This window comes from Rhinoderma darwinii, chromosome 2, assembly GCF_050947455.1.
Source record: "Rhinoderma darwinii isolate aRhiDar2 chromosome 2, aRhiDar2.hap1, whole genome shotgun sequence".
NCBI lineage: Eukaryota > Metazoa > Chordata > Amphibia > Anura > Rhinodermatidae > Rhinoderma > Rhinoderma darwinii.
In genome coordinates this window covers 178684418-178705485 of record NC_134688.1, presented here as the reverse complement: position 1 = coordinate 178705485, position 21068 = coordinate 178684418, and the positions used below count along the sequence as shown (strand labels likewise).

At 40.9% G+C, this 21068-nt stretch overlaps 1 protein-coding gene across 1 annotated transcript in view; it reads right to left on the bottom strand.

Moving 5' to 3' along the window:
* LOC142741772 (uncharacterized) overlaps positions 1-20097 on the bottom strand; it is a 53986-nt gene extending 33889 nt beyond the window's left edge. The window contains exons 1-3 of the mRNA XM_075851106.1: positions 20022-20097; positions 19376-19837; positions 18961-19149 (exon numbers count right to left, since the gene is read on the bottom strand). Of these exons, the coding sequence (XP_075707221.1) occupies positions 18961-19149; positions 19376-19837; positions 20022-20097 (727 nt within the window). The remainder of the gene's footprint in view (positions 1-18960; positions 19150-19375; positions 19838-20021) is intronic.
* Positions 20098-21068: the final 971 nt, after the last annotated feature.

The window sequence follows — 21068 nt, the reverse complement described above, 5'->3', positions numbered from 1 at the left end:
ATTTTTTTATTACTATGGTCTGTCCCTCAAAGGTCAGAAAAGAGCTTTGGGGAACTTTATATATATTTTTTCTTTCTTTTACACCATCTTTTCCACTGTAACTGGAGCTGCGCAGCAGCCCCAGTTACAGGGGAAATCAGCCCTCTCATAGTGACGATTGTCACTAATAGGGCTGTGCTGGGTCTAGTAAGACCCAGCAGCAGTCTGCCACTAAAGGCATCCCGGCGATCATGTGACCTGTCACATGATCACCTGGAGGAATAGAGACAGCGCCGCGGCCGCTGCCTCTATTCCTATACACAGCGTTGATTGAGCGCTGTGTAAAAAGACATCGGAGAAGACAGAAGCAGCGAAAGCTGCTTCTATCCTCTCCTCGGGGTCCCCGGCAGTCACTGACAGCCGGAGACCCGACATTCAGCTGCCCGATCGCGCGGGCAGCAAGTTAAAACCCGAGCCGTAGAAAGTCTATGGCTCGGGTTTTAAGGACCCTGACCGCTGGCCGTAAAACCACAGCCAGCGGTCGGGAACCAGTTAAAGAGATTTCTTGTTATGGTGGCACAAGCTGTTCGCCACATATTGGCATATCTATGGAAAAAATCCCATTTTCACTCTGCAACATCGAGTGCACACTAATTTCTGCAAAACACCTGTGGTGTTAACATGCTCACTACACCCCTAGGTGTTTTGGTCCCACAGGGGCTTTGCAAATGCGACATAGCGACCAGAAACCAATCCAGCAAAATCTGCACTCCAAAAGCCAAATGCCGCTCCTTCCCATCTGAGCCCTGCTGTGTGCCCAAACGTCAATTTATGACCACATATGGGGTAATGCCGTACTCGGGAGAAATTGCTTTACAAATGTTGCAGTTCTTTTTTTTCCTTTATTTGTTGAGAAAATTAAAAATTTTGAGCTAAAACTACGTCTTACTAAAGAAAAAGGATATTTTTTCATTTTCACTGCCCAATTCTAATAAAATCTATGAAACACCTGTGGTGTCAAAATGCTCACTACTCCCCTAGATAAATTCTTCAAGGGGTGTGGTTTCGTGAATGGAGTCAATTTTGGGGAGTTTCCACTGTACTGGTACCTTAGGGTCTTTGCAAAAGCAACATGGTGCCAAGAAATCAATGCAGCAAAATCTGTACTCCAAAAGCCAAATGGCGCTTCTTCTGTTCTGATCCTTGCCGTGTGCCCAAACAGTAGTTTATGACCACATATGGGGTATTTCCGTACTCCAGAAAAGTTGCTTTACAAATGTTTGGGTTCTTTTTTTGCTTTATTTGTCGAGAAAATAAAAAATTTTGAGCTAAAGCAACGTCTTATTGAAGAAAAAGGATTGTTTTTATTTTTACTGCAAAATTCTAATAAAATCTATGAAACACCTGTGGGGTCAAAATGCTCACTACACCCCTATATGTATTCCTCAAGGGGTGTAATTTCCTAAATGGAATCACTTTTTGGTGTTTTCTCTCTTTTGGTCCTTCAGGGGATTTGCAAATGCGAAATGGCCTCCGCAAACCATTCCTGATAAATTTGAGCTCCAAATGTCAAAATAGCTGTTTATGACCACATGTGGGGTATTGTTTTACTCGGGAGAAATTGCTTTACAATTATTGTGGTGCTTTTTCTCCTTTTGTCCTTGTGGAAATGAGAACAAATTAGCTAAACCTAAATTTTCTTTGAAAGAATGTAGATTTTCATTTTCACGGCCTAATTCCAATATTTCTGCAATATACCTGTGGGGCCAAAATGCTCACTATACCCCTAGATAATTTCCTCAAGGGGTGTTGTTTCCAAAATCTGATCACTTGTGGGGGGGTTCTATTGTTTTGTCACTTCGGGGGCTTTGCAAATGCGACATGGCCTTTGCAAATTATTCCTGCTAAATTTGAGCTCCAAAAGCCAAATGGCGCTCTTTCCCTTCTAAGCCCTGCCATGTGTCCAAACAGGCGTTTATGACCACATGTGGGATATTGTTTTACTCGAGAGAAATTGCTTTACAAATTTTGCGGTGCTTTTTTTCCTTTAGTCCTTGTGGAAATGAGAAAATATTAGCTAAACCTATATTTTCTTTGAAAAAATTTAGATTTTCATTTTCACTGCCGACTTCCAATATTTCTGCAATATACCTGTGGGGTCAAAATGCTTACTATACCCCTAGATAATTTCCTTTAGGGGTGTAGTTTTACAAATACGGGTCACTTTTGGGGGATTTCCACTGTTTTGGCACAGGAGGAGCCCTTCAAACCTGACATGGTGTCTAAAATATATTCTAATAAAAAGAAGGCCACAAAATCCACTAGGTGCTCCAGTCCATAAGCATACTAGGACCACATGTGGGATATTTCTAAACACTGCAGAATATGGGCAATAAATATTGAGTTGCGCTTCTCTGGTAAAACTTTCTGTGTTACAAAAAATATTGATTAAAAATGAATTTCTGCAAAACAAAATTAAATTTGTAAATTTCAGCTCTACTTTGCTTTAAATCCTTTGAAATATCTAAAGGGTTAAGAAACTTTCTAAATGCTGTTTTGAATACTTTGAGGGGTGCAGTTTTGAGAATGGGGCGACTTATTGGGGGTTTCTAATATATAAGGCCCTAAAAGCCACTTCACATCTGAACCAGTCCCTGAAAAAATAGCCTTTTGACATTTTCTTCAAAATGTGAGAAATTGCTGCTAAAGTTCTAAGCCTTGTAACGTCCTAGAAAAAGAAAAGGATGTTCCAAAACCAATGCCAATCTAAAGTAGACATGTGGGGGATGTTAATTAGCAACAATTTTGTGTAGTGTAACTGCCTGTCTTTCGAGCAGATACATTCAAATTAAGAAAAATGCTAATTTTTAAAAATTTTCGCTACATTTTGATATTTTTCACATGCCATTAAATACTGAATGTATCGAGCATATTTTGCCAGTAACATAAAGTCCAATGTGTAACGAAAAAACAGTCTCAGAATTGCTTAGATAGGTAAAAGCATTCCGAAGTTATTACCACATAAAGTGAAACATGTCAGATTTTAAAAATTAGGCTCTGTCAGGAAGGTCAAAAGTGGCCAAAGTGGGAAGGGGTTACAGGCAAAAACTATATGCTGTAAAATTAAAGGGGTCCTAAGATTTAGTCTCATCTAACAGACCCCTGAAATCTAGTAGAAACTGCATTAAAATCTACACCCTAAAGCATATCTTGAGGACCACAGCATCCAGGGATGATCTGTATGTTTTGTGCAATCTAAGTTAAACTTTACCTATTAGAAAATATATAGAATTCCTTTATTAGTATCACTATAAAAAATAAAAAAACTTTTATGTAAAAGTGAGCAGATGCACCATTTTACATTGGATGAATTAATAAAAATGTAAAAGAAAATAGTAAATTAAAGCCTCACTCAACTCATGAAACTTGAGGTATGACTACAAATAAAGGGGTTGATTCACAAGGACAACTCCTGTCTTAATGGCCTTTCAGGGCATAAAGAGGTCATAGAGTGGGGTTGTTTGGCAGGTTCCTCACACTGAAGCTGGTTGTCACTAGTGATTTTCTTTCACTAACTTACAAGCCCATATTTTCTTATGCAGGCAAAATTCTAGTGGCCACAAGCTCTCCAGTCAAAGAACCCAACCAAACAACTTCTCATTTTCTTGACTTCTTGGAGTCCTGGAGTGTAACAAGATGGTTAAGGAATATTGTTTTCGTTTTTTCCATTACAGGATAATGTTGTTGAAGTGATGCAGTTACCACCAGGGCCACACCGTCCATGAGGCAAGATAAGCTTCTCGCCTCAGACGGCAGCCTGCTGCCTCTCTGAGGGGGCGGCGGCACTACTAAAACTAGCCGCCGCCACCCCCTCTTGCACTTATTGTACCTGCATCTATAGCACGCAGATACAATTACATGCATTAGCACTGAATGGCCGGTACACGTTCCGTGCCTGATCATTCCGCACCTTACAATGACGCTGATTGGCAGGGCAGAATAACTTGCCCCGCCTTTCAATGACGCAAGTGGCGTGATGAGATCATCGCGCCGCTTCCGTTGTTGAATGGGGCTGATTGACGGCGCAAGTCATTCTGCCCTGCCCATCAGCGGCTTTCAACGACGCTAGCAGCAAGATGACGTAATTGACGTCACTATCTACAGGGGGCTATGGGGGCACTATTTACAGGGGTACGGTGTGTGTGTGTGTGTGTGTGTGTGTGTGTGTGTGTGTGTGTTTGTGTGTGGGACACAATGTATGATACTATTATAATCAGAGTCACAGTGTATGGTGCTATTATAATTAGAGGTACAGTGTATGGCGCTCTTATATTTAGGGACGTTGAGAATTTTATCTTCGTTTATAGATGCAGAAATGTTTTAAAAATGAGAAGCTGAAGATATCTGAGCTGAAAACTGCGTTGTGGCCGGGAGAAGTCATCATAGAGGTCTGGACCGAATGGAGAAGAAAAGAGAAAAACAACTAGAATCTGAGACGTCACCGGTTAGTCACTTAATGTAAATGTTTGTTCTGCCTCTAATCAGTAATATAGTCACTGTATGATCTGCAGCGAGATGATGGATGACTTGATTATGATATGATTTATTTTTTTTGTAGAACAGCATATCCTTACCATAGTTCAGGCCATGCTGGGAGCTGCAGTTTTATACCGTACAAACCTATACAGCAGGAGTTGCACTAAATTGAGCTGGTGCTGTATATATGTACTGAGCTTGGTTCTGTTGCTGTATATATGTACTGAGCTTTGTTCTGGTGCTGTATATATGTACTGAGCTTTGTTCTGGTGCTGTATATGTGTACTGACCTTGGTTCTGGGGCTGTAGCGCAGACCACAGACTCCTATCATCCTGCATACGTCTTCCTCCCCAGAGATACCAGCACATGCGGCCGTCCTGTCCTGCAGGGACCACTAGGGTGCGTGCTTAATGGCCCAGAGCACACACATGTTTTAGTTTGACTGATTGCTCCCATGATCACTCTGAACCATAAGAAGGGCCCTGCCCCTTCCTTCATTGAAAGAGCATTGTTTGTGTTACCTGTGTTAGTCTTTGCAAATGGTCCCTTAGTGTCTTCCAGTTCCCAGTGTTCCCGTACCTGCTACCTGTATCCTGTATCCAGTGCTACCTTGTTCCTGTGCCTTAAAGAGTTGGAGTCGTGTTGTACCACTGATCTGTCTGCTGTGTTACACCACGCCTGGTGTCTGCTGCCAAGGTCCCATCTGAGACTAGTCATCGCTACTGTCTGAACCACCACAGGTACCCTTGCTTGAACTATAGACTTTACTTGGTACTCTGTATTGGCCAGCTGCTATACCGCTACAGCGGTATGGCCCAGTGGGTCCACATACCCACAGATTGTGACACTGAGCTTGGCTCTGGTGTTGTATTTATGTACTGGGCTTTGTTCTGGTGCTATATATATGTACTAAGCTTGGTTCTGGTGCTGTATACATGTATTGAGCTTGGTTCTGGAGCCATATATGTCATAGCTTGGTTCTGATGCTGTAATTATATATGATAAATTTATAATAACAAAATTGCAGTGCAGATGGGATTGTTTTCAATTCATTGTATACTTAATGGGAACCTGTCTTGCAGTTTTCACAGCTTGAACCACCACCATGCGTTAATACATGACCTGACAATATTTCCAAATGTAGGTTTTTTTCAGATGCTGCAAAATCTATAAAAAAAACTTTTAAAATGGCACACACTATATGCTAATTACTCATTAAAGGGTCATTTGGCGGTTCCGCTATCCTGAAGAGTCACATAGTCCTGCCTCCAAACCCACCTTCCCATGTTTGATTGACATCCCCCTGGCTGATACAACTTTCTCGGATGCGCCATTCCTTTGTACTACTTTTGCACGCACTGTGCAGAGGGGTGTACTCTGCCCGACTTCATCGCTGCACTGCACATGCCAGGGCAGTACAAGGCAACGGCGCATCCGCCAGAGTTAGGCAACGGCGCATCCGCAACGGTTTGAGGAGGCTGGAAGTGTTGTAGAACAGCCAGGGGGATGTCAATCAAAATCTGGGGGAGGCCATTTACATTTTCACCTCAGGCGGCATTTTCACCTCAGGCAGCAGAAAAGCTAGAATCGGCCCTGGTTACCACAAGGGTGCCCTTATGCCTAGCGGTCATGCGGTGGTAGTTTGCCACGCGGCCCAAAAACAGACACGGTTTTACCACTCAGTGTTGCAGTTTCGCAATGCAGTTTTTGGTCGCACTTCTTGCACAGGTGAAGCATGGACATGGTTTCAACGTGCTTTATCTGTACAAGCCACACAGCCAAAGAACACTTCACAAAATTACGTTAATTGATGGTAAAACCATGTGCAGTGTTACCACGCAGCACACTACCGCATCATGGTTGCTATGTGTATGAAGACCCTCACTGGCTTTACAGACAAATACATATTTCAATATTTGGAAGTAATTTTAAAACTAAACACCTGCCGTCTAAGGCCTCATGCACACGACCGTAAAAACTCCCGTTATTACGGGTCGTAATTACGACCCGTAATAACGGGCTCATAGACTTCTATTGGCGACGGGTGCCTTCCCGTTTTCTCACGGGAAGGTGCCCGTGCCATTGAAAAAGATAGAACATGTCCTATTTCAGGCCGTAATAACGGCACGGACAGTCCATAGAAGTCTATGGAGCTCTCGTAAATGACGGGTGGCTACATGTGTGCACCCGTCATTATGGCAGCGTTGCTAAGCGACGTCAGTAAATAGTCACTGTCCAGGGAGCTGAAAGAGTTAACTGATCGGCAGTAACTCTTTCAGCACCCTGGACAGTGACTACCGATCAGTATAAACCTGTAAAAAATAAAAATAAAAGACTTTCATACTTACCGACAACTTCCTGCTTCCTCCAGTCCGGTCTCCCGCCCGTTGCCTTGGTGACGCGTCCCTCTCGACATCCGGCCCGACGTCCTGGATGACGTTTCAGGCCATGTGACCGCTGCAGCCAATCACAGGTCAATCACAGGCTGCAGCGGTCACATGGACTGCCGCGTCATCCAGGGATGTCGGGCTGGATGTGAAGAGAGGGACGCGTCACCAAGACAACGGCCGGGTAAGTATGAATTTCTTTAACTTTTATTACAGAAAAGGCTGTCCCTTCTCTCTATCCTGCACTGATAGAGAGAAGGGGCTGCCGATTAGTGCAGTGCTATTTTGCCGCCAAAAACGTGCCCGTAAATACGGGTGGAATACGGGTGACACCGGACCCATATTTACGGGCACGGGTTCATAAATACTGGTGCAAAACGGGTGGAATACGTGTGACACCGGACCCGTATTTACGCCAGTATTTACGGGTGGGAAAAAATACGGTCGTGTGCATGAGGCCTTAAAAAGAGATGTTTCAGAAGTTATGATCAGTGGGTGTTAAGCTGCTGAGACTTTCATTGATTGATAGAATAACGGGCAGAATCCCCTGGCTGAGTGCTGTGACACTTCCGTAAGGGCTTGTCCACAAGTAGCGGAATTGCTGTGTATTTTCAATCCGGAATTGCGGACAAAAAATACACAGCAGATTACAGTAGCAGCAAAGTGGGTGAGATTTAACATATCTCATCCACACGCTGTGTAAAAATTCCGAGCAGAAATTTACCTGCGGTGCGAATTTTTCGTACCGCAGCATGTCAATTCCTGTAGCGCAAAGTGGACTGAATTGCTGCGTTTTTCAAAGGATATGTCACCATCTCCCTGTATTGAGAAAAACACAGCAAAATACGCACCATTTTCTGCAGTAAAAAACGCAGGAAATGGTGCGTTTTTTCTGCAGCGGAATGTCGGCTACTTTCAACCGAATTGCTGCATAAATTTTGTGCAGCAATTCCGTTACGTGTGGACAAGCCCTTACTGTACGGTATGTGGACTATAGAGTATAAAAAGTAGAAGGCCACGATTACACATGCAGGTTTAATGCAGTTTTTTGCTCAGTATGTTTTTTAGACAAAGCCAGAAGTTAATCCAAAAGGAAGAAAAGGTATAAAAAAATTCTAATATATAACTTTTCTTGTCCACTTCATATCAAACCTGCATGAAAATTGCATGTGTGATATTGTCCTAAAGCATAGAGCCTGTAAACAGATAAGCTGAAAATGGCCAATTAGGGCCAGAGGGCATAGAGCTAAGCCATTGAATAATACATTGAAATACTAAAGCATTCTTCCCACAAAAAAACAGTAATCCTTTACCTACCTTTAAATTCACTTTGTTGAGTCTGCACAGTTTCAGTCAAAGCAATGCACAAGAGGAGAAATAGCATCATTCTTTGCAAATAAAAATGTTGATGTGTCACCAGTGAAGCAGTGGAGATTCTGCAGCTCATTTTATAACATTGGGAAAATTATCTTTAATGACTGAGGGAGGAGAGTGAGGAAATGACAACAGGAAAGAACTACACGAAGCAGCTTTTATAATCACTGGATACAAATTATAGAAACATACATAAAGCTGAAAAGTTTCAGATGTGTAACAGTGCAGAGATCAAGATTTCTGATAAAAGCGTATTCCGTCAGCGTTTACTTGGCTCAGAGTTTATTATTACTAACAGACAATCACTTGATTATGGCTTCATTTACATGAGAAGTTCTTTATCATACGGTCAAAACCGCATTAAAAACCGATGTGAAAGCTTGTACAGGTGACGCACAATAAAACCATACGCTTCACCTGTTTCATGCGGTTTTGACTGTGTTGGTGCACCCTATCACAGCATTTGTGTTTGGGAAATTTAAGGTGGTCAGCAATAGCACCACTGCCTTATAGCACTTATAGTCCTGAGTTCTGACCAGCAACAATATCTGAATCTTTTTATGTTCTTTTTGCATTGACATGCGTTAGTTTCCTGTGGACATTATTGTTTCCTCCTACACTAAAAAAAAAACTTGGTCAACATTTTAGAGACTAGGTATTGGATCAAATCAACTCTATGGTCAGGGCCATATTTTGGTGGTCCAGTGCCTAGGGTGGTGCTCAGGAAAAGGCACGATAGATAGATAGATAGATAGATAGATAGATAGATAGATAGATAGATAGATAGATAGATAGATAGATAGATAGATAGATAGATAGATAGATAGATAGATAGATAGATAGATAGATAGATAGATAGATAGATAGAATATCCACCATCCAGCAGCACCAGTCAGGAATACAGGTGGGTGCACGTCCCAGGAGCCCGATCACTGCTCCCAAATCCTCAATATTCGTCCAATAAGAGACAGCACTCCAATTTTTGATAGAAAAAACGGCTTTTTATTAGCCCCTGTGCGACGTTTTGGCTCTTTACATGGAGCCTTTCTCAAGCATACAAACAGTGTAAAAGCATGTGCTATATATGGAGACCACACAACTGGTCTCATTAGGCAAGTGATTTAACATAAAACATAAATAAGTACAAAGATGCAGTCATGTTGCATCAGTAAAAGTTATAAAATACAAAGAAGTGACATTGTGTATATATGATGGTCCTCAGATCAATCAGGGCCATCCAGTTTACAGCAGAAAAAATGCTAATTAGTGAACAACTTTAAAAAAAAGTGCAGGTGCACATCATATAACAATTTAAAAACATGAGCCTTGTGTTTACCTCGGATCCATGTGTTCGGGTTGTAGTTCCGGCACCTGAAAAGTGGGGTGGCGACTATCTATGACAGAGTAGTCTCTTGCTACAGCGCACTTTCGTGCATGCGCAGTACCACCATGAGGCAGGCGGCGGCCATCTTAGTACAGCATACAAGGCCAGCAGCGGCCATGTTTGTATAATCTTATTGTCAAAATGAAAACTTTATTCTAGGAACCGTGCATACAGTCGATTGCGTCCATGTACAGCATAAAGGGAACTTAGAAGATACCAAAAAAAAAATGCAATTTAATGGAGATGACAGGGAATACACCCAGTCACCAATCAGAACTGCACTGTGAGATATAGACTAGTAACTTTAAGAGTCAAAAATATGTTGCGCTGAAGATGCGCATATAAATGTGAGCAGTTGATAAAGAGACTTAAGGTAGCCATTTATAGATAAAAAACTGCAAAATAAGAGGGAAGACAGTCATCATACATATCCAGAAAGGATTATGATGATTATGATAATGTTACCCCTGGGAAAATAGCAAAAAAAAACAAAAGTTCTAAAAACGCATGAAAACGCTGTACAAACGCATGGTGTGCACAATACCCTCCTTTTCTTCTTTTTCCTTTTTATTTTTTTTTTTATTTTTTTTTATCTCCAAAAACCCTTTGGTAGATATATTCATATATAAAGTATTATTTAATGCAATTGAATAAGATACCACAAGAGGCAAATCATAACAATGTGATAAAGATGGTCCAATACCCCGAAATTGTGGATCCAAGGTAAAACACAAGTGATACTTGATATTTTCTGTTTATCAGAGATCTGGAAGAAATGAAATAGATAAGGTTACAAATTTGGTAGATTTTACACTGGTTCATATACAGGAAGACCTATGAACAATACATCCCCACGGAGTGTAAGTAGATCCCTAGACTACACCGTGCGTTATGAAGTCAACATTGAGACCCCTAGGTCTCAATGTTTGCAATCTCTCAATCCATTGAAGCTCTCTATATTTGAGAGATTTAATACGGTCTCCACCTCTACGTAACATTGGTACATCGTCTATCAAATATACTCGTATATCTTTTTCCGTGTGTCCAGCTTCTATATAATGCTTGGACACAGGAAGGTCCATACGTTTTTTGCGGATCATGTAGCGGTGTTGATTTAACCGTGTTTTGAATTCGAGCGAAGTTTCTCCAACATAGAGGAGGTGGCATGGACATTCTAGTACATATATGACATGGTCTGAGTTACAATTTAAGTAGAACCTAATATCATATGTTCGTTTTTTTTTGTTTTTTTTTTTTCCATGGGTATTGTGCACACCATGCGTTTGTACAGCGTTTTTCATGCGTTTTTAGAACTTTTTTTGCTATTTTCCCAGGGGTAACATTATCATAATCATCATAATCCTTTCTGGATATGTATGATGACTGTCTTCCCTTTTATTTTGCCGTTTTTTATCTATAAATGGCTACCTTAAGTCTCTTTATCAACTGCTCTCATTTATATGCGCATCTTCAGCGCAACATATTCTTGACTCTTAAAGTTACTAGTCTATATCTCACAGTGCAGTTATGATTGGTGACTGGGTGTATTCCCTGTCATCTCTATTAAATTGATTTTTTTTTGGTATCTTCTAAGTTCCCTTTATGCTGTACATGGACGCAATCGACTGTATGCACGGTTCCTAGAATAAAGTTTTCATTTTGACAATAAGATTATACAAACATGGCCGCTGCTGGCCTTGTATGCTGTACTAAGATGGCCGCCGCCTGCCTCATGGTGGTACTGCGCATGCACGAAAGTGCGCTGTAGCAAGAGACTACTCTGTCATAGATAGTCGCCACCCCACTTTTCAGGCGCCGGAACTACAACCCGAACACATGGATCCGAGGTAAACACAAGGCTCATGTTTTTAAATTGTTATATGATGTGCACCTGCACTTTTTTTTAAAGTTGTTCACTAATTAGCATTTTTTCTGCTGTAAACTGGATGGCCCGGATTGATCTGAGGACCATCATATATACACAATGGCACTTCTTTGTATTTTATAACTTTTACTGATGCAACATGACTGCATCTTTGTACTTATTTATGTTTTATGTTAAATCACTTGCCTAATGAGACCAGTTGTGTGGTCTCCATATATAGCACATGCTTTTACACTGTTTGTATGCTTGAGAAAGGCTCCATGTAAAGAGCCAAAACGTCGCACAGGGGCTAATAAAAAGCCGTTTTTTCTATCACAAATTGGAGTGCTGTCTCTTATTGGACGAATAGATAGATAGATAGATAGATAGATAGATAGATAGATAGATAGATAGATAGATAGATAGATAGATAGATAGATAGATAGATAGATAGATAGATATTTTTATTAATTGCAAGTCCCTCATATGGGCCCATAGCACAAGGTCCTAGACAACTGCAGGATGTTGCGTGCGGCAAGGTAAGTACAGTAAGTATAGTCATAAAAACAGCCCTTCATATAGTATGAATGCAGTAGTTCATCAGTGATCATGCTTAGTTTGTGTCATGGGAAGGGCCGCATCATCCATAAGGCAAGATGAGTTTCTCGCCTCAGACGGCAGCCGGCTGCCTCTCTGAGGGGGTGGCGGGGCTACTGAAACCAGCCGCCGCCACCCCCTCGTGCACTAAATGTACCTGCGTCTATAGAAGGCAGATACAATTACATGCATAAGCGCTGAATGGCCGTGCCCAACCATTCAGCACCTTACAATGACGCTGATTGGCAGAGCAGAATGACTTGCTCTGCCAATCAGCGCCTTTCAACGATGCTGGCATCGTGAGGATGTCATCGTACCGCTTCCGTTGTTGAAGGGCGCTGATTGGCGGGGCAAGTCATTCTGCACTGCCAATCAGTGCCTTTCAACGGCCCTAACGGCACGATGATGTCATCGCGCCGCTTGCGTCCTTCAGCCCCAGCAGACCTGCTCAGAAGAGAGTAGGCCTGCATTGACACAGGACGGCAAGGGAACAGGATCAAGGTGAATATGTAAAGTTGTTTTTTACACTTAAAAGTGTGAGTGGCATTATCTACAAGGGGAGCTATATGTGGGGCACAATCTGCAGGGGAGGCTATATGTGGGACACTATCTACAGGGGGGCTATTTGTGGGGCACTATCTACAGGGGGCTATATATGCGGCACTATCTACGGCAGGCTATAAATGGGGCACTATATACAGTGGGCACTTAATGTGAGGTCCTATATATAGGGGGCGCTATATGTGGGGCACTATCTGCAGGGGAGGCTATATGTGGGACACTATCTACAGGGGGGGCTATATGTGGGGCACTATCTACAGGCGGACTATATGTGGGACACAATCTACAGGGGAGGCTATATGTGGGACACTATCTACAGGGTGGGCTATATGTGGGGCACTATATACAGGGGGCTATATGTGGGGCACTATATAAAGGGGGCACCATATGTGGGGCACTATCTTCAGGAGGGCTAGAATCTGATGTCACCGGTGAGTCACTTAATGTAAATGTTTATTCTGCCTCTAATCAGTACTGTTGTCACTGTATGATCTGCAGTGAGATGATGGGGGGTATGATATTTTTTGTGAAACAGCAGCTCCCAGCATATCCTTACCATTGTTCGGGACATGCTGGGAGCTGTAGTTTTACTCCGTATAAACCTATACGGCAGGGGTTGCACTAAATTTAGCTACATTGGTTCTGCCCTTCACACACTCATAGCAACACCGCAGAAGAAATGCCTCCCGATCTGACTCCCTTAGACTTTTATCTTTGGGGTCATCTGAAGGCAATTGTCTATGCTGTGAAGATACGAGATGTGCAGCAACTGAAACTACGGATACTGGAAGCCTGTGCTAGCATTTCTTCTGCGGTGTTGCGATCAGTGTGTGAAGAGTGGGAGAAGAGGGTTGCATTGACAATCCAACACAATGGGCAGCACTTTGAACACATTTTATAAGTGGTCAGAAACTTGTAAATAACTCATGAAAGAACAAAGTAAAGTTAAAACCAAGCACACCATTGTTTTTCTTGTGAAATTCTCGATAAGTTTGATGTGTCACATGACCCTCTTCCCATTGAAAAAACTAAAGTTGGATACAAAATGCCCGACTTCAAAATGGCTGCCATGGTCAACACCCAGCTTGAAAAGTTTCCCCCCTCCCATATACTAATGTGCCACAAACAGGAAGTTAATATCACCAACCATTCCCATTTTATTTAGGTGTATCCATATAAATGGCCCACCCTGTATATGTACTGAGCTTGGTTCTCATGTTGCATTTATGTACTGAGCTTGGTTCTGGTATTGAATATATGTACATAGCTTTGTTCTGGGGCTGTATTTATGTACTGAGTTTGGTCCTGGAATTGTAATTATATAGGATATATTTATAATAGCAAAATCGCAGGGCTGATAGAATTGTTTTCAGTTCATTGTATACAGTTAGATCCAGAATTATTTGGACAGTGACACAAGTTTTGGCATTTTAGCTGTTAACCAAAACTTATAGAATATAGACATTATATACAGTTATATAATCAATATGGGCTTAAAGTGCAGACTCTCAGCTTTAATTTGAGGGTATTCACATCCTAATTTGAGGAAGGGTTTAGGAATTACAGCTCTTTAAAATGTAGCTGCCTCTTTTTCAGGGGACCAAAGGCAATTGGACAGTTATCTCAAAAGCTATTTAATGGGCTGCATGGGCAATTCCCTCATTAATCCATAATCAATTAAGCAGGTAAATGGTCTGTAGTTGATTCTAGGTGTGGCATTTGCATTTGAAGCTGTTGCTGTGAACCCACAACATCATGTCAAAGGAGTTCTCAATGCAAGTGAAACAGACAATTGTTAGGCTGAAATATAATGAGTAAATCCATCAGACAGATAGCACAAATGTTAGGGGTGGCCAAATCAACAGTTTGCTATATTCTTGAAAATAAAGAGCGCACTGGTGGTCTCGTGCACTCCAAAAGGCCTGGACGTCCACAGAAGACAACAGTGGTGGATGATTGCAGAATCCTTTCCATGGTAAAGAAAAACCCCTTCACAACATCTACCCAAGTGAAGAACACTCTCCTGGAAGTAGGTGTATCAGTATCTAAGTCTACCATAAAGAGAAGACTTCATAAGAGCAAATACAGAGGGTTCACCACAAGGTGCAAACCATTAATCAGCCTCAAAATAGAAAGGCCAGATTAGACTTTGCCAACCAACATCTAAAGAAGCCAGCCCAGTACTGGAACAGCATTCTTTGCACAGATGAAACTAAGACCAACCTGTACCAGAATGATGGGAGGAAGAAAGTATGGAGAATTCTTGGAACAGCTCATGATCCAAAGCACACCACATCCTCTGCAAAACATGGTGGAGGCAGTGTGATGGCATGGGCATGCATGGCTGCCAAAGGCATCGGGTCACTAGTCTTTATTGATGATGTGACTGAAGACAGAAGCAGCCGGATGAATTCTGAAGTGTTCTGGATATACTTTCAGCTCAGATTCAACCAAATGCAGCAAGGTTTATTGGACGTCGCTTCACAGTACAGATGGACAATGACCCAAAAATACTGCGAAAGCAACTCAGGAGTTTTTTAAGACAAAGAAGTGGAATATTCTGCAATGGCCAAGTCAATCACCAGATCTCAACCCGATCGAGCATGCATTTTACTTGTTTAAGACAAAATATATAACACCTACTAAGATAGTTGGGCTAATACATGCATATAGCAACTCAAATGAACCGTGTGATATATACGAATATGAACACCTATATAAGAAATCACACATAAACCATTATTAGTGAAAAATAGACAATATTTTATTGAAAAACAATATAATTAAAAATAAGTACATTGGCAGTAACATTACCCATAGAAAAAGGATCCCCACATGGGTCGGGTACCACAGCCTCTATAGTAAAGTGCAAATAGTGCATGCAAAGACTGGTACATAAGTAATATGATGAATATGGATAGGAACCATCCAAAGGAAAGTAATATTAAAAAAACAGACAGAAGAAAGGTACAATTAAGGAGGCATACAGACCTGAACTATGGGGGGGGGGTCAACCCCAACACGTGTTTCGCACGCCGCTTCTTCCGGGGGCTATACCAAGGAGCACAGATATGTGGGTATATAAAGCACAACCCACCAATGAACGGCTAAAACATGCAGCTGGTAACAAACAGCAATTTACCTTTAAAGTCCTACATGATATAATCCCATTGGAAGATACCTCCCAAGTATCATCGCATGGAAACAACAGGGTGTGGATCTGTGAGTTTGTTCACAGAACAAAACTCAGGTGCAGCTAACCACAATCACACTGGCCCGTCCTCACAAAGGGAGGGGCAGGCGAGTGGGCACACACTCAGTCTCCCAGGAAATACTGATCATAAGCACATTGTCAAAATGTGCATATTAGCCTAGGAGTGCATTGGAACGCCGGCAAGATGGTCGCCATCATTAGACGCCCGTCCCACCACAAGGGTGGAGGGAGGGATGAATGGGAGGGCGGCCAGGATGCCGCGAATGCGCATAAAGTACAAGAAAAAAGAGGAAGACATTGAATAAAGGTCACTGTGCCTCATGATTTACGCATTAGCCCTCCATGTTTTACACACTGCACCCACACTTCATGCATCACTCACGTTCCTGACCCTTTTAGTACTGCCCCCTATATTTTACACTTTATTCACCACTCACTATACTCAGTACTGCCCCCTATATTTCACACATATTATTACTACTTGCACATTATACACTATTCATTTACTTTTTACTACATATCCCATGCACCACACGCCACTCCCCTCAAGGCCAGTGGGAGTGGCTATTATTATTTAAACACACCTGTGCACTTTCCTTGAGCAGCATTTTTGACCTGGCTGCGTCCTGTTGGGATTATACCTGCCCAATTTGTGAGTATGGCCATTTTTTGTGTTTTTAATCTTATTATATGTCCCACTTTTTTTCAAAGGTCACGATTAATATAATATCCGAACATGTCAGAATTCATGTGACCGCTAATGAAAGAATTGTTTTTCATCCACCGATATCTGAATACACAGCGTATAACATTATATACAGTCATTATTATACATGCAGGATACACTAATATAGATCTGATGACAATAAGGGAAATAAAAGTCCCCGCGCTGATAGAATAAAATATTAAAATTCAATCCGCAAAAAATAAAATAAATAAACGCTGAACAATTAGTGTGTGAACGGGGACATGTATAATATGACACTGTATTACATCATGTCCAATCCATATGTAATGTGTACAAAATCATGCAAAAACATATATTTACAATAATGCATAATATGGTACTAAACAGTACAATCAAAAAATAGTGCATAATAATAATAAAAAACAAAGTATGTTTACCAATAATGAGTGAAACTCAAATTAAGTGAACATGCAGTGATAAGTGAACACGCAGTGAAACAAACAGTGACAAAAACCCATAAATAATCACAATAGTAGAAAAAACAAAATACAGTGATCTTAATGAGAGTCATCCAAACCGAAGTATCAGCATAAAATTGAAATCCAATATACCAATCCTAAACGGGTATTTAAAATGAGAATAGTCCCATTAAGAATGGTGACAAAAATGTCAGATATCGAGGATTATAAGCCATAACCATCATACAAGTATAGAGGAAGAAAAATAGGGCAGCACAAAGGGGAGGAGCCATATGAAACTTGAATATATCTGTAGGACATAGAAAATAAAAACCACAAAGATTAGTAAAATTAAAGCATATAAAACCAACTTAAAAAGCCATCTCCAAAAACCTGGGTAATGGTGATATGAAGCACTAATAACATAGATTCTATCAATTAAACATGGACATATAGGGTGGTTATGAGTGTGAGAGAATAAATAAAGGGATCTGTAGAGCAATAAACTACTATCAGTAGCAGATAATTCCAGTATTCAAAAAGATCCTAGTCAAAATACGATGTTATAAAGTTATAGAAACGGTGCAAAACTAATTTTCTCGTTTAGCCCTTTAGGGGAAGCAGTATCAAGTGTATAAATCCATCTAGCCTCCTTCTGGGCCAGAATTCTCTTCCAATCCCCTCCCCTACCATTAATCAATACCCGATCAATCCCCCTTACCTGTAAGTATTTACTGTTGCAGTTATGATGTATCTTGAAATGCCTAGGTAGAGTCTTCAACTTTGATAAATCAGTTTAATTTACTGCTGCTTCAATATCTAGAACATGTTCCCTTACACGACATCTTAGTTCACGTGATGTTAGTCCGACATAGACTTTATCACACGGGCACGTTGCATACTATATTACACCAATTGTGTTGCATCCAATGGAATGTGTGATTTTAAATTCTCTATTCCTACATGAATTGAGGAAATTATCAGCAGTTTCCACATTTGGACATGCAACACATTTACCACAAGGCTTACAGCTCCATTTGGGGCCTTTTGTCCCAAATATTTTACCCAGGACCTTACCTGGGTAATAATTCCGAACCAATAGAACTTTCAATTTTTTTTATCTTCGATAGGTTATCGACGGTACCTTTGGCATGTATCGGTTCAGTATGTCATCTGTCTGTAGGATATCCCAATATTTGTTAATAGCAGGTCTCATTTCACGGCACCCAGAGTTGTATAGGGATATAAATCTTACAATGTCAGGTTGTTGTTTGAAAATTCTTCTGGGCATCAGTAAGTCATCACGTCTTGAGGTTTTCGCTCTCTTATAGCCCTGTCTAATTGACCGTGCACTAAAACCACTGTTCTCAAACCGCCTCCTGAGTTCAGTGGCTTGATTTTCAAAACTACAGTCATCAGAGCAAATTCTGCGTATTCTCAAAAATTGGCCTACAGTTATACTGTTAATCAAATTGGATGGATTAGATGAATTGGCATGTAAAAGGGCATTCACAGAGGTGGATTTTCTATGTACATCAGTTTCTATTTGTCCATCGTTGGTCACATGAAATTGTACATCTAGGAAATCCATCTTTGTTCTTCGGGATGTATATGTCAGCTGGATATTCATGAAGTTGTTATTTAGACCATCCATAAAACATTTCAGTTCCTGAGATGTCCCCTGCCAGATAAAAATGTCATCATCAATATAACGCCCCCATAGATGAACCCTCTCAATAAGAGCCGTGGGCTCAGTAAGGAATATCTAACGTTCCCACAGCCCCAGGAACAAGTTAGCATATTAGGGCGCACATGACGCCCCCATTGCTGTGCCCTGGAGCTGTAATTACAGAGACTCCCTAAAGAGAAAAAAGTTATGAGTTAGGGAAAACTCAAGCAGTTGGAGAATGAGCTTACCCAGATCAGGATCATCTTCAGATGTATGCAGAAAGTAACTTTCTGCTTCCAATCCGTCACTATGATGTATTGAGGTGTATAACGATTCCACATCACAGGTGACAAAAGTCATATCAGGTTCCAAGTAGATACCATTCATCTTACGTAGAATATCGGTCGTATCCCTCAAGTAAGATGGTAAAGTCTCAACTAGAGGACGCAAAATAAAATCAATGAACTTGCATATAGGTTCACAAATCCCATTGATTACGGATACAATAGGTCTTCCAGGAGACAGCGTGGCATGCTTATGGATCTTAGGTAGCATGTAAAAACATGCCACCATTGGATCATTGGGCATTAGTCCCTCATATTGTTTTTTACTTATAATCCCTTCAGACACTGCTTTTAGTATCAAGCTCAGTTTTAAATTTACTCAATGGATTAAACGTGAGTCGCTTATAGCATGTTGAGTCACAAAGTTGTCTAAAAGCCTCTCTTTTATTCATGCCTTTTGGCCAGATGACGACGTCCCCCTTATCAGATGGTTTAATAACAACGTCGTTTATCTGGCTCCATTCTTTAATGGCAGTACTTTGCTGATGGGTGCAATTATCATGTCTGATTGCTCTTGGGATACACTTGAATTCCTCACTGACCAGTTTAACAAACAGGTCAATGTGAGGATAAAGAGACAATGCAGGGAATTTTTGGGATTTAGTTAAAACTATAGAGGGAAACTTACCCCTAGGTTTCACAGTCTGTTCCTCCATAAGATCCTCTTGAGCTTTCAATGTTTCTTGTTCCTCCCGTGTAGAAAAGATGTCAGATGTTGTTTCTCGATGATAAATCCTTTTAAAAATAAATTTTCTTGCAAAATGGTGCAAATCCTTTCTGGCTGTAAAATAGTCAAAACCATCAGAAGGAACAAACGAAAGACCAAAACTGGGAACCTCAGTCTGAGCCCGGGTTAAAGTAACATTAGATAAATGAATTACCTTGAGTTGGGTGTCTTTGTTATCATATGTTGCATTCCCAAAAGCGTGACCACCTCTGCGTTTTGACTGTGATCTCTTCGTTACATAAGATTTCCTCTTGCCATAACGTGTTGTAAGACTCTGGGTAGAGTGAGTTGAAGTCGTAGATTCCGCTCCACATGATGTATACGATGATACTGATGGAGTTCTGCTCCTAGTTCTCTCCTTTCATTTATACATACGTCCTGTTTGCATATCCATCATATCCCTTTGGAATTTTTTAGCCTTTACGGTTTGTATTTGTTTCTCCCAGGTCTGAAATAACTCATCCAATTCCACTTTCCATGTCTCCATGACTGCAGGGGTTAACAAACGACCAAGCTGTGTTTCACATTCCACAATGTTTTTGTCCAACACCTCCATAGATTTCACATTATGGTCAATAATGAGAAGTATCAAAGATTTCGAACTGGAATTGCAAATCTCCTCCCACTTCATACTGAAAGTCTCATCCTCAATCCCATATGAGGGAAAAATCTGTATCCTCAAACCTCTTGGAATAAGTTGCTTACTCACATAATTCTCCAGAGATAGTTTATTCCACCAAATTCTCGTTTTACGATGTAGAGATTTCTTTAATACATTTTTAATCTCACTAACCGTTTTTTGCTCCATATCTTCAATGGGTAGTGAACTGCCACAAAATAATGCATCTGCTTGTGTACGCCAAGATGCTTCACGTGCCCGGAAGTCCATATTACAAAAACCTTCCCTTCTGAAAAAAACAGGAAAAATGGCATAACACCTACTAAGATAGTTGGGCTAATACATGCATATAGCAACTCAAATGAACCGTGTGATATACGAATATGAACACCCATATAAGAAATCGCACATGAACCATTATTATCGAAAAATGGACAATATTTTATTGAAAGACAAAATCATTAAAAATAAGTACATTGGCAGTAACATTACCCATAGAAAAAGGATCCCCACATAGGTCGGGTCCCACAGCCTCTATAGTAAAGTGCAAATAGTGCATGCAAATACTGGTACATAAGTAATACGATGAATATGGATAGAAACCATCCAAAGCAAAGTAATATAAAAAAAAAACAGACAGAAGAAAGGTACAATTAAAGAGGCATA